The 13,445-nt window shown below is 55.2% G+C and overlaps 5 protein-coding genes across 5 annotated transcripts; 4 read left to right on the top strand and 1 right to left on the bottom strand.

Moving 5' to 3' along the window:
- Positions 1-320: 320 nt before the first annotated feature.
- LMH87_007784 (uncharacterized protein) lies at positions 321-2,624 on the top strand (the record flags this gene model as incomplete). Its single annotated transcript, XM_056199466.1, has 1 exon — positions 321-2,624. One exon carries the CDS (start codon positions 321-323, stop codon positions 2,622-2,624), a length of 2,304 nt encoding a protein of 767 aa, XP_056057650.1.
- A 694-nt stretch (positions 2,625-3,318) lies between these two features.
- LMH87_007783 (uncharacterized protein) lies at positions 3,319-3,759 on the bottom strand (the record flags this gene model as incomplete). Its single annotated transcript, XM_056199454.1, has 1 exon — positions 3,319-3,759. One exon carries the CDS (start codon positions 3,757-3,759, stop codon positions 3,319-3,321), a length of 441 nt encoding a protein of 146 aa, XP_056057649.1.
- A 1,350-nt stretch (positions 3,760-5,109) lies between these two features.
- Positions 5,110-6,081, top strand: LMH87_007782 (uncharacterized protein; the record flags this gene model as incomplete). Its single annotated transcript, XM_056199441.1, has 1 exon — positions 5,110-6,081. The coding sequence occupies one exon, from the start codon at positions 5,110-5,112 to the stop codon at positions 6,079-6,081; it is 972 nt and encodes a 323-aa protein (XP_056057648.1).
- Positions 6,082-6,482: 401 nt separating this feature from the next.
- On the top strand, positions 6,483-7,799 carry LMH87_007781 (uncharacterized protein; the record flags this gene model as incomplete). Its single annotated transcript, XM_056199430.1, has 1 exon — positions 6,483-7,799. One exon carries the CDS (start codon positions 6,483-6,485, stop codon positions 7,797-7,799), a length of 1,317 nt encoding a protein of 438 aa, XP_056057647.1.
- Positions 7,800-8,612: 813 nt separating this feature from the next.
- LMH87_007780 (uncharacterized protein) lies at positions 8,613-13,098 on the top strand (the record flags this gene model as incomplete). The annotated part of the gene is made up of 3 exons (XM_056199419.1): positions 8,613-8,868; positions 8,920-9,989; positions 10,039-13,098. The coding sequence occupies 3 exons, from the start codon at positions 8,613-8,615 to the stop codon at positions 13,096-13,098; spliced, it is 4,386 nt and encodes a 1,461-aa protein (XP_056057646.1).
- Between the last annotated feature and the right edge of the window lie 347 nt (positions 13,099-13,445).

The following is a 13,445-nucleotide window of genomic DNA, read 5'->3' as shown; positions in this document are numbered from 1 at the left end:
GCGCACCACAGCGGATGGGCACCTACAGGGCTGCCGTTATAGCGGCCGACCGTGTTCTCAGTGGCTTTCACGCTGTGGCGCTTCTGTTGCGTTCCTGAAAGCCAGCCTCACCAAAAGCGGGTCGGCGTGGCGTTGATCCGGCCATACAGGGGCTGCGTCCGACTCACTCACCCAGCAAGTCTGGTGTAAATTTCAATGTCCAGTTTTTTGTATATCATATTCACAAAGGGGAAAGCTACAGCAACGAGCGTCTCAGATTGCGGATACTCAGCTCACTCAACGCGACGGAAATGAATCAAATACTTTAGGACGCCCTGGCCATGATACGTGTTGCTTGCAGACGGGCCTGCAGCGTCCAAAATCCAGTCTGCAGGAGACTGCTGTCGACCAGCGCCGAACAGCAGCAAAAAGCATCGAGGCCACATCGCGTCGCAGTCGAACGGCCGCCAGATAAGAAATTCGGGCAAACGTTCTATAAAAAGCCAAAGCTCGAGCCAAGAGCCGACTCAATCGGCCACGGCCACGATCCGCGTTCAAGACTGATATTAGACAATGACAAGAAATACAAAGGAAAGCATGGAGTGTTCCGGTCGACGGTGCTTCACCGGCTGCAGTTTGTCCTGCAGCAACAGCTCGACTCGGCCCAATTTGCGCAGGGGGGCATCAGCGAGGATGAGCTGCGCCGGCAGGGCTCCGAGTTTATGAACGCCATCGACGAGGCCTTTTCGCTGGCTGAGAAGAACATTACCCGGCGCGACAAGAACCCGCTCTTCTGGAACCTGCGCGATGCCTTTATCCAAAAGGACGTCAAGGGCCTGCAAAAGGAGATACAGTACTGCTTCCAGTCCTTTGTCACGCAGCAGCGCTTCTCCAAGGGCGTCGAGGAGAGCCAGACCAACATCCTGAACCTGCGCTACCCGCACGAGTGGTTCCCCGCCACACGCGCCATGCAGCGCAAGATTCACGTCCACGTGGGCCCGACAAACTCGGGCAAGACGTACAATGCCCTCAAGGCGCTCGAGGCGTCCAAGTGCGGCGTCTACGCGGGGCCGCTGAGGCTGCTCGCCGCAGAGGTCTACCACCGGCTCCGCGCCAAGAACCTGCCGTGCGCCCTCATCACCGGCGAGGAGGTCCGCATCCCCGAGGACACGGACCAGTACTTTTCCAGCTGCACGGTCGAAATGGTGCCGCTCAATCGAAAATTCGACGTGGCCGTCATTGACGAGATTCAGATGATTGGGAATTCGGACCGAGGCAGCGCGTGGACTACTGCTTTCCTCGGCGTGCAGGCCAAGGAGGTCCATGTCTGCGGCGAAGAGCGCACCGTGTCCCTGATTGAGAGCCTCTGCGCCACCATTGGCGACGAGTGCATCGTGCACCGCTACGAGCGCCTCAGCCCGCTCAAGACCATGTCTACGGCGCTGGAGGGCAAGTACGACCGATTGGAAAAGGGCGACGCGATTGTCGCCTTTAGCCGCGTGTCTCTCCACGCTCTCAAGCGCCAGGTCGAGCAAGAAACCGGCCGCCGATGCGCCATCATCTACGGCACGCTGCCGCCCGAAGTGCGCGTGCAGCAGGCAGCGCTCTTCAACGACCCGAACAACGACTACGATTTCGTCGTGGCTAGTGACGCCATTGGCATGGGTCTCAACCTCGAAATCAAGCGTGTCATTTTTGAATCCGTGCACAAGTTCGATGGCTTCCAGCACCGAATGCTGAGCGTCCCCGAATTCAAGCAGATTGGCGGTCGCGCCGGTAGATACCGCACTGCTCAGCAGGCAGCGCAGGACGTCGAGACCACCGCCGAGCCGGGCAAGAGCACGGAGCAAAAGATTGGCTACGTGACCGCCATGGATAGGCAGGATGTGCGTTCCATCGCCAGGGCTTTTCAGCAAAACGTCGAGGACATCAAGCACGCGTACATTCAACCGCCGCCGAGCGTCGTGGAGCGCTTCGCCTCGTACTTCCCGCCCGACACGCCGCTGTCCTTTATCCTCATGCGCATCAAGGCCGCCGCGAGCGTCAGCCCGCACTTTCGCCTCAACATCAGCAGCTCGGCGCTCGAGATTGCCGACATCATACAGGACCTGCCGCTGTCCATCTACGACCGGCAGAGCATCTGCCACATGCCCATCTCGCTGTCGAGCGAGGGTGCCGTCGCCGCGCTCAAGGCCATGGCGCGCGTCGTCGCGCACAACGAATCCGGCGACCTGCTCTCGATCCAGGAGATCCCGCTCGAGGTGCTCGACCTGCAGCTCACGCAGCTGTCGGGCAAGGAGGCCACCGACTACCTGTACAAGCTCGAGTCGCTGCACATGGCGCTCAACGGCTACATCTGGCTGTCGTACCGCTTCACGGGCATGTTTCGCAGCATCGAGCTCGCGTTCCACGTGCGCTCGCTCGTCGAGGCCAAGCTGATTGACTCGCTCGAGAAGCTCAACTTCACCGACGAGCAGCTGCTGTCGCTGCGGCAGCGGAAGCGCCGCCAGGCCAAGGCCGCCCGGCTGCGCGAAAAGGTGGCGGCCGAGGCCGACAACGAGTCGTCGTCGGCGGGCAGCGACAGCGTCGTCTTGGATATCCCGTCGCCCGAGGCAGTCAAGCAACGGGGCGAGGTGGCTGCGTGAGATGAAAGAAAAAAGAAAGTGTACAGCAACATTGTATCATAAAAGCCAAAAATCGGCATGCATTTTTAATGGAAGACGGGGTGTGGCCTCGCTGCAGTGGAGCAGCATGTACAACACGACATGTAAAAGCATTTAGACACGAGCTATTCACTTTTTGTATATTATCTAGAAAAGATGCGAGAGTAGGTCTCATTTCAACGATTTAATTATCGAGTCAAAAAAAAAAAATATAGTGCAATAGTTGCGTGGGTGTACGAGCTAGTCCCTTTGTGCATGCTATTCAGGAAAATCTTGTGTTTGTATGATTTGATTATCGAGAAAAAACCGCTAGTTCGGAGTTGCTATTCTATTGTATGCGCTTGCTTTTAAAATCTTCATGTTGACGGCGTGTCGTGGTATCTTGAAGCTGCTCATCATTCGTTCCGTCTTGTCGTCAGCAGTCTGGGTACTCTTCGTGGTAGAACGTCTGCGTGTCCGAATACAACACATTCGCCCTGTATTCCAACCTTGCGTCGACTTACCGCCTGCCTCTGCTTGTGCCGGTGCAACAGGGTCGCCGCAGCGAGCAATCGACACGAGGCAACATAATCCCTCGTCGCCTAGCCTCCAGTGCTCATAGGCGGATTTAACGACGGCCTCCAGCAGGTCGTCGTAGTGGTGCCATCTGGGAAAGCGGCAACAGGCACGGCATTCCCTAGTCGCTGAGCCTCCAGTGATCATAGGCGGCGTCGATGACGGGCTCAATCAGGTCGTAGTTTTCCCAGCTGTCCTCGACGTGGTACATGGACGGCAGATCATCCGCGAGGGTGCGTTCGTAGTTGTCGAGGTACCAGTTGTTGCCGCTTTTGTCTCTGTCGTCGGCGTTGTAGTAGTCCTCGACAAACTTCTTGCCGACCTCGCTGAGGTCCTCATTCTTGAGTGTGTAGTCGCAAACGTCAAACAAGATTTCGCGGCCGGTCTTGCGGCGGGCCTCCACATCGGCAATGGCTGCCGAGTCAAACGTATCCGACATGAGGTTTGAATTGATAAGCCAGGTGAGGAGAAAGCCAATGTGGGTGCCGCCGGCCTGGGGGTCGAGGTCGGCGGGGAAGTCGGCGGCGCCTGAGTGCCATGAGGCCTTGTCGATGGCTATCATGTTGGGGTGGCAGATGCGATTTCTCGGGTGAGGGCTGGTCTAATGTTGACTGGAGAAGTATGAGTGTGAGAATACTTTGATGATTTAAGAACCGAGTGTGTTGGCTACGGAGAGGGGTAAACAGAAATGATGATGAGTTGGAGATGTCGGTGAGGGGTCATTGGGTCAAGCCGGCCAGGGTAGGCATCAAACAGTTGCCCCTTCAGGCAATGCGGGTTGGGCCTACCCTGGCACAGGCACAGGCATGCAGGGTACGTACCTACGCACTCCACTGGAGCGCTGAGTCTAAGTGCTGCCAGCGGCTGTTTTACGTTAGCTGTCTCTTGTTCAAGTAAAGATATGTATTTGTAGAACTCAAATTAGAAGCGGAAAGCTCGTCAATTGGCCAAAAGCCCCCCCATAGACGTTGAAAGATACAACAAGAGCAACAGCAACTACGATAAAAACAAACTGCTGCCAACTCGCCACAGCCTCGCGCCGCAACTGAAAGATCCCAGGCTACGTAGGCAAGAGACGCAGCGGCGACGCTACGGGTTTCGGGATACTCTTTTCGAGCATGTCGAGTTTTGCCGCGGTTGGACCTCCAATTTCCGCGTGCCTGAGCTTACACTTGAAGCCAAGTGTCTTAGCGGGCGTGACAAGAACGAGACCACTGCATGTCAGCCACTGCTAACGTTATAACTAGATAGAGGAACAATGGACCGGCTGAAGGGAAATAAAACGCGGGAATACGATACTCGGAACAATGCACACGCTATAAAAGATACATGCTTTGTTGCTAGTGCCGTTTTATTCTATCCTCCACATGCCGAGAATCGTGATTATGGGTACGTGTACTCAGAAGCGAGTACAGTAGAAATACGGAAAACATTCCAATCATGCAGGCAATGGTACACGGCGTTTTTGTAAATAGTCGCGCTGTGTCACTGCGATCATCAGTGACTAACGTTACCTGCCTACCTACCTAGACAGGTACCTACTCGGCGACCCGGTTTGGTGGGGGTTTGTTGCCTGGCGCGGGGCAAGCCAAAGTCCCGGCCGGCCAGCCCGCTGCAACTGACAGGCGTATGGCGCTTCTTCACTTTCGCTCGGCAACCTGGTTCTCGGCCTTCAACTCTCCATTAGCATTCTCACTTATCCATTCGCAAATAAGCATGCGCACCGCCAGCTTGCGCCTTCATCTTGTCCAATAATTTTCATTCATCCCAGCAGCATCACACATACGCCAACTCACAGGCAGCCGCGGCGGCTACCCACTGCGCGCGGAAGCTGAAGCCTCGTGCCGTCTGTTCGCCGTTGTTGAGCCCCTTTGCTTGCTTTCCGCATCAAAGGCGCAACGCTCACCAGAAAATGGACAAGTCGAAGCTCTGTACCCCTTGGTCCGTTCAGCCTCATCGAAGCGTGACACAGGCGGGCCCTTACTCTGATCGCGCGCCGTCCCCGCCCTACATTACCCTCCACTCCCACGCCATGGGGAGCCACGAGGCCGGCCAGGATGCCTACACCCTTTGGCCCTGCGTGGCGAACCTCTCTGCGCTCCGTCTTACGCGCGAGGAGCTCCGCATCTTGACCCGCGATCAGCCGCAGGTGGCTAGCGACGGAGCCGGATCCTGGATGTACGAGCAGCGGCGTGGGCCTCAGCCCGTGCTCGACTACATGAGCATCGGCCCTACGAGCAGCATCCGCGACCATGAGTACCTCAGGCAGAACAACATCTCCATGATTGTGGTTGTGCGGGACGCTAGGATGGTCAACATGCCGTCGCTGAGCGTGACAAAGGCCTGCGAGGAATTCAACATCGAAGCGTCCTTCGTAAACGTCGACATCGAGAACCCGCTGCACCTAATCCGTGAACTCCCCGAAATCACCTTCAACCTCAACAGCCACATGATCAACCTGCACAATCGGTCTCAAGCAGAGACAGGTGTCCCGCGCACCGGCCATATCCTGGTGACGTGCGATTCCGGTAACGATAGATCCGCTGCCGTCGTCGCGGCGTACATCATGGCCGTGTACGGAGCATCGATGCACAAGGCGGCGCAGTTCCTGCATAGACGGCGCTTTAGTTGCAACTTTGACGAGGGTGCAAAACGCATGCTGCAAACGTGGGAGGAGCTACTGCTGGCGCAGGCAGCGGTTGAGGCGGATCAGCAGGCTACGCAGCGCAGGGCCGAGCCGCCAAAGTCCAAACGCCGTCTCGATGACATGCTGGTCCCCGATATCTTTGTTGAGGGTGGTACCACTTGCGTGAGCTATGATGAGGATCGATTCCAGGAAAGGAGATTTGCCCCCTTCAAGGACTCGGAAGTGGACATGGAATAAAGTGGTGACAACTTGTTCCACGGGAACAACTGTTTTAGATCTTCACATGGCATAGCGTTCCGGAGTTCTTTTGTTTTCTTGCTACTGACTTGCATCAGTTACCACGGAGTTTCTTTTTCCATTTTGATAGATGAATAGAATCAGCTGTTGCATAACTTGCATAATACCACACACAGCAGATTTCCGTTTTTCGGCCCCTGCGCTTGGTAAACTGAACGAGTGCTGCCGCGGGCAGCTGTGCAGAGATGTGCGCCTTCGCAGCTTCGTTTGCTGCCAGCTGGCGGCGCTCTATGAGCTGCTATGCATTTCCACCAAAAACGCGCCGTCTGCAAGAATGCTTCAGAATCAGTGTCTTGCTGTTCCAGTTTTTGGAGCCTTGGTTTTTCTCCATTGGCATCGCAATGGATCAAGGCATGATTGATTGGACGATGTTCCTGGCAGACGATCCATGGTTTCTTCCCGACCCGCCACCAGCAGGGATGGAGCTTGTCGATGCGCTGCCGACCAATGTCGAGACGGGACCGAGCCTGGAAGACTTGCTGCAGTGCCCCTGGCATCCGAATCCGTCTGAAAACTGCTGCTGGCGCCGCGCTGCTAACGACCCGTTCATGGGCGTTGAAGAGTCAGTGGCGGGTCTCGGCCACTTCGGAGTAGGATTTCCAGACGGCCACTATCCAGAGACGGTCCCGGGGTCATTTACCAGCACGAGGCTTGAGCTCGGACTACCCATTTCTACTGTTGACGCGAGTTTTCTGGACAGGGCTTGGAACCACGGGAACGACGACGGCTGCTTCCCAGACACCACCGAGGCGAAGGCATCCCAAGAAGACGAAGGCCAGAGCGAGCGATCCCTGGTTATAGAGGAGCCTGTAGAGCTCTCTCAGGAAACATTCGAGATGCTTAATGTCACAATGGAGGACAGCGAAGAACACGCTGTGTATAGCGAAGCCATCCTCGACCCGGGCACGGCGAAACCGGAGCCAGCCGCCGCCGCCGGCTGTCCCACATCCACTTCAACAGATCAATGCACCGTTTATCAAGATATTCCTGCGCAAGAAACTGCGAAACGTCCCGCGGATAAAAACGACAAAGACGAAAGTGATGACGGGGCAGGACCTCCAGCGAAGGTGGCTCGCAGGCCCAGGAAATATCAACGCAAACGAAAATTTCAGGACCTTGACAACAGCTCCGAAACAACCAAGACGGGACAAGACGACAGCGACTCCGATTACGCCCCAGACCCTCACAAGAAGAAGCGCGCGCGCATCACCGCCCCGACGGTTTACAAGACTCCGCCAGCCACCGCGAAGAAGCCTCGAAGGCTCAAGGGAAAGCAGGTGTGGTATGCCACGAACACTTCGCCAGCTGCCAAATATCGCATCAATACGAAGAAGCCAGCCCGGGATGGAGAGATGGGAGTGGCGGCCGTTGCCAACTATGCGCCCAATGCCAACACTGCGCGCTTCGCCGCGACTGCAAAGCGGGCTCGCTATGCCTTTGAAGCAACCACCGTTCGCCCGCAGCCGGGCATCTGGTACGAAGACGCCGAAGACGCACAGTATACGTATTCTACATTGCAGGAGGAGTTCCAGAGCGTGAAGGAGCAAGCTACGGGCAGTGGTCGGAATGTGCAGCAGGTGGTTTTTGCGGACAGGGCTGGGGACGCCACGTTTGCGGAAAACGCCACGTCGGCCGAGATGATTATCAAAATTGGATAAATTATTCGGGATTTTTTTGTTAATTTAATGGGGTCTTCTATGAGTGAGACTTGGTGCTAATTGAGATGGTTATTTATCTTCGAGGCGGTCGTTGACGTCGAACTGGGGGAAATAGCGTTACGGGGGTGGCTGTCGACTTGGCGATGGAGCGGAATTTGGTTTTGGGTCACAATGAGGAATGAATCTTGGTAGTCTTAGTTTGGGGTCATCTAATGAATGAATGAGTTCTTGGTTTAAACAAGCTGCGTTTGGCACTTCTAAAATTGGCTGATGTCGGGCTCAAGTCGCGCCGCCACCTGGCTGCAAACGAAGCTACCGGGTGCATGCATTCAGACAACTACTAGTAACAGAGCTTGGCCCAGTTACTGAATATGCAAACATTCCTCTGCCCTTGTATACAGGTATAACTACATGTGGATGAATCCAACGTAGTAAGTGTCCTCCCCTTACCCGCTAGGTGCTACATGGTCAGGTGGTCGTTCACCACCTGTGGCATGCAAAGAGGTGCATGATTGGCGGACTCCAACGGGTGTTCAGATTCTTTATTCGGAATGGAAAAGTCTCCACTGTTTGAGAACATTAACTTTGCTCAGAGCAAACATACTGATGATAACCGGGGTTGGATACACCGACTGCAGGCCGCCGGCTGTTGTCCAACGCCTGGGCCGTATGCAGTGACTGGTGCACCACCAGTTGCTACCCAACATCCTGCACGACATACAACTTGCTTTAACCATCTTTCCAGCCACTTCAATGGGAAGCACTCAATCTCAGCTTCAACATCAATCGACTAAGCCGCACTGCAACGCCGCCATGATTTCGCAGAGCGCCCGTTCGCGCCAGCCTCCTTCCAAGCAGAAGATCAAGGACAACAGCGTCTTCAAGAGATGGCTCCAGATTCAAGCGAGAGATGACGACGATGGGATCAGCCCTCTTCTGAGTGCGCCGCCAGAGGATCTCAGTGATGCCGCTGCCGTGGCGTCCGCGCTGACGGTTACGCCGCGCGAGTACCAGAACGAGCTCTTTGAGAGAGCAAAGAACAAAAATACACTCGTGGTGCTAGACACTGGTATGTAATGAAGAACTCGCAATTGCTAAACGCTTTGTTGACTGTGGCCAGGCTCGGGCAAGACCCTCATTGCCATCATGCTTCTACGCCACGTTCTGGAGCAAGAGATGGAGAACAGATCCAACGGCTGCATGCGAAAGACTGCCTTTTTCGTCGTCGACAAAGTTGCTCTGTGCGTGCAGCAGTACCAAGTGGTTCGCGCAAACTTGCCGTACTCAGTCACCAAGTTCTACGGCGAGCTGCAACCCATGGAGCAAGCCCAAGGTCACTGGGACGAGCAGTTTGACGAGAACATGATTGTCGTATGCACCGCGCAGATCCTTCTTGACTGTCTCAGCCATGGCTTCATCGGCATGAGTCAAATAAATCTCTTGATTTTCGACGAGGTGCATCACGCGAAAAAAGAGCATCCATACGCCGCCATCATGAAACGATACTATCCGCGAGGCAGTGACGTCAAGCCGCGAATTTTGGGGCTTACTGCCTCGCCCGTCGATACAGGAACTATAGATATGGACACGGCAGTGCAGAGATTGGAAAGCCTCATGTGTAGCGAAATCGCGACCGTGTCGGACGAGGTGCTCGAGGCTGGCTGGGTCAAGCGCGAGCAAAAGGAGAAGTTGCGCCTCTACAAACCGCTGAGGCGCCTCGAAGAATCATACACAGAGCTGACGAGAAACGTCGAAGAGTTTGCTCGCCACGTTCCGAAGCTCAACAGCTTTGTGCAGTGCGCCGTAAAGATGGGTTCGGTGCTCGGTCCATGGTGCGCTGATCGCTTCTGGCAGGCTCTGCTTACGGATGATGTGATGAAGAGCATGGCCATACACTCGGCCAAGTCTCGCAGAGTCGACTTTAGCTACGATAAGTGGGAAGCGGCATCCGATGCGTTGGAGAGTCTTCGGCCGCTGGTGGACAATCATGAATTCACCGCCCTCCCAACGGAGGAAGGCGCCATTTCGTCCAAGCTCTCTGTGCTTCGAGAGATTCTATGCGCCGCGTTCGAAGAGAGCGCATCGACAAAGTGCCTCGTTTTTGTGGACGAGCAATTTGTGGCCATGATGCTGGCAGACTACTTTGCTCAGCCTGGTATTGCTCCAAGTGGCATGATTGGCGACTTTATGGTTTGTGACGGCAGTTTTTAAGTGCAAGTCACTCAACTAACAGGTGCAGGTCGGCTTATCAAAATCGACAGTTCTATCAAATCTCTCCCAGCGACAGCGAATGACGAAGCTAAACAACTTCAAATACGGCAACACGAATTGCCTCTTTGCGACCTCGGTAGCCGAAGAAGGCCTCGACATTCCTGCGTGCGACCTAGTGATCCGATTCGACATTTGTGTTTCCGCCATTCAGTACATTCAGTCCCGAGGTCGCGCCAGAAAAGCTTCGTCTGTTTATATCACAATGATGGAAAAAGATAATCTTGTTCATCTGCGTCGCCTCGAAAACGTCATGATTGACGCACAGTCTCTTCGCTCCTTCTGTCAGAGACTGCCGGCAGACCGAAAGATTGGATTGTACGAGCGACCACCTTCAAAGGAGCTTCTCGTCGCGGATACCGCCACACTCTCTGAGCAGAACAGCATGACTGTACTCGCCAGATTCGTGTCCACACTGGCTCAGGGCACCAACACCAGCCCTGTTCCAGAATACATTGTCTCTGGGGCCCCGGGCAGCAACTTTGTGTGCTGGGTCATTCTCCCCGACTCGGCGCCCTTCAAGTCCACGACGGGAAGCATAGAGCAAAGCAAGATGAGGGCTCGATGTGCGGCGGCGTACGAGGCATGCGTGCGCCTGATCGAGTCGGGCAGCATCAACAAAAATCTCCAGCCGACCTTTAAGAAGAACTTGCCGAGAATGCGGAACGCGCGATTGGCACTTGGCGAGAAAAAAACGAAAGAACACACCATGTTGATCAAACCGAAAGTGTGGACATCGCTACCACCCGAGCTACCCACACAGCTGTTCCAGACCTTTATCGAAATACAGCCCGAATCTGCAGGTTTCACGCCCCTTGCATTACTGACGCGAGAAAAACTGCCGGATATAGAGCCAATCAAGCTTCTCCTCACGGCAAATGTCACCGTGTCGGCCAGATTGATACCTGGTGGACCTACAACGGTGTCACTGGAGCAAGTGCAAAATCTGTCGGCATTTACGCTCTGCCTGTTTGATCATGTCTTCAGTAAGGAGTTTGATGCCAAGAATGAGGAGATTCCTTTTTACTTTGCCCCTGCGTCCGTGGCTCTGTATCAGCGAGAGAAGGGAGGCATTGACTGGCAGCGATTAGAGCAGGCTGTCCTGTCCATGGCTCAAAGGCCAGTGATTGACGATGGTAACATTCCTCGGCAACAATTTGTTATTGATCCGCATGACGGATCCAGAAAGTTTTTCGCAAACGAGATTGAACCTGCTCTGCGAGCAACAGATCCAACCCACGCGGGAGTTCCTGAACATAGAAATAATGGCTACTTGACATCAGACAGGTCCATCATGCAGTACAGTTGCAGCACAAGACTGCCGCATCGAAAGAAAATCGTCTTTGATACCGAGCAGCTCGTGTACAAAGCCACGCTGTTATCTTTGCGCCGAAATTACTTGGAGCACGACGACGTAGAAAGCGCCAAACAAGATCAACCATGTGTCATCACTCTCCAATGTTTGGAAGTCTCTCCGATTCCAGCTGATATTGCTCGTGCAGCCTTGCTACTTCCATCTGTTCTCTACCGCCTCGATACTGCATTGATAGTAGCAGAGATCAGTGACATGTTGGGATTAAACATACCTCTTCGGCTGATGTTGGAGGCCTTTACAAAGAACGCGGTTGATCCTGATGACGAGGAGGTCAATCATGAACACGAGCAGCAAGGTGGACTGCGCAATTACGAGCGATTGGAGTTTCTGGGCGACACCTTTCTGAAAATGGCAACCACAATTGCGCTGTACACGCGCAACCCTGGGGCCAATGAGTTTGAGCACCACGTAGAAAGAATGCTGCTGGTCTGCAACAAGAACCTGTACAACACGGCATTGGAACTGGGCTTGCAGAGCTACATCCGCTCCGGCTCATTCGACAGACGTACATGGTACCCCAACCTGCCATTGAAGCGGGGCAAGCCGGCAAAGTCAACGGTCATTCAGAATGTGGGAGACAAGACGATTGCCGACGTCTGCGAGGCCATCATCGGCGCGGCCTACATGGGTGCCGTTTCAGACGGCAGCATGGATGAGGCGGTCAAAGCGGTGACCAAGGTTGTCAACAACCCCAACCACGACATGGGCTTCTTTTCCGACTACTATGCCGGCTTCTCCGCGCCCAGCTGGCACGCAAGCCCTGGCAGCGCCGGCGTCAGGGCCACGGTCGAAAGGATGGCCGGGGTGCTGGGCTACCGGTTCCGGTCGCCGCTGTTGCTGCGCTGCGCCTTCACGCACCCCTCGTGCAAGGGCGAGGAGATTGGTAACTACCAGACGCTCGAGTTTCTCGGCGACGGCCTGCTCGACATGGTTGTCGTCGACTACCTGTTTCGCGCGCACCCGGACGCCGGCCCGCAGCAGCTTACCGAGCGCAAGATGAGCGTCATCAGCAACCAGTTTCTCGGCTGTCTCTGCGTCGACCTGGGACTGCAGCGCGAGATCCTGAGCGCCGACGCGCAGGTGCCCGTGCAGATCAAGGGCTTTGAGGAGAAGCTCAACTACCTCAAGGACAAGGCTGAAGACCCTGCCGCAGAGCAAGGGCGGCCGGCGGCTAACAAGGGCTACTGGACGCTGGCGACGCGGCCGCCGAAGCTCCTCGCCGATGTCGTCGAGGCGCTCATCGGGGCCATGTTTGTGGACGCGCAGTACAACTACGACGTCGTGCGTGGTTTCTTCCAGAGGTTCGTCCAGCCGCACCTCGAGGCGGACATGAACGGCTACGACGCCCTGGGCCCCGGCCACATCATCACGCAGACGGCGCACCAGCTGCAGAACCAGCTGGGGTGCAGCCGGTGGCGGTTCTGCGTCGACGAGGTGCCGTGCGAGTCGCGCATGGGCCTGCTCGCGCTCACGGCCAAGGACTGCATCTGCGCGCTCATGGTCCACGGCGAGGTGCGCTGGCACGCCAAGGCAAGCAGCGGCATCGAGGCCAAGAGCAAGGCGGCGTCGTGGGCGCTGCGGGATCTCCGGGGCATGAGTCGGGACAAGTATCGGGCGGAGATGAAGTGTGACTGCGACGTCTCTGGTCGAGACTGAGTTTTGGTCTTGTCTCGGAAAAGGGGTTGAAGGGTGCAACACAAATAGTACGTGAGTTGTGAGTAGCAAAAGATTGATTATTGATCCAAGGCAGAGTTTAGATTGATTGCGTAAATTGTAGTAAAACTGCTAGTGATTTGAAAGAAAAAAAGAAATTGGTATTGAGCTGTTGCTTCGCAGCGTGTGTGTGTGATGTCCTCCCCTTCTAACCCCTTGGCGCCCGTCCAAAGAGCGCGCCGTGCATAGTCCCATATAGAAAAGAAAGAAAAAAAGCCCTCCCTCCTCCAGATGATTAGATTAAAGAACGTACCAGTCGAAAAAGTAAACCCTTGCCAAAATGCCCTCCA

Source organism: Akanthomyces muscarius (genome assembly GCF_028009165.1).
Source record: "Akanthomyces muscarius strain Ve6 chromosome Unknown contig_15, whole genome shotgun sequence".
NCBI classification, from domain to species: domain Eukaryota; kingdom Fungi; phylum Ascomycota; class Sordariomycetes; order Hypocreales; family Cordycipitaceae; genus Akanthomyces; species Akanthomyces muscarius.
Note: the sequence above shows the minus strand (reverse complement) of the source record. Positions and strands in the feature narration are given on the sequence as shown.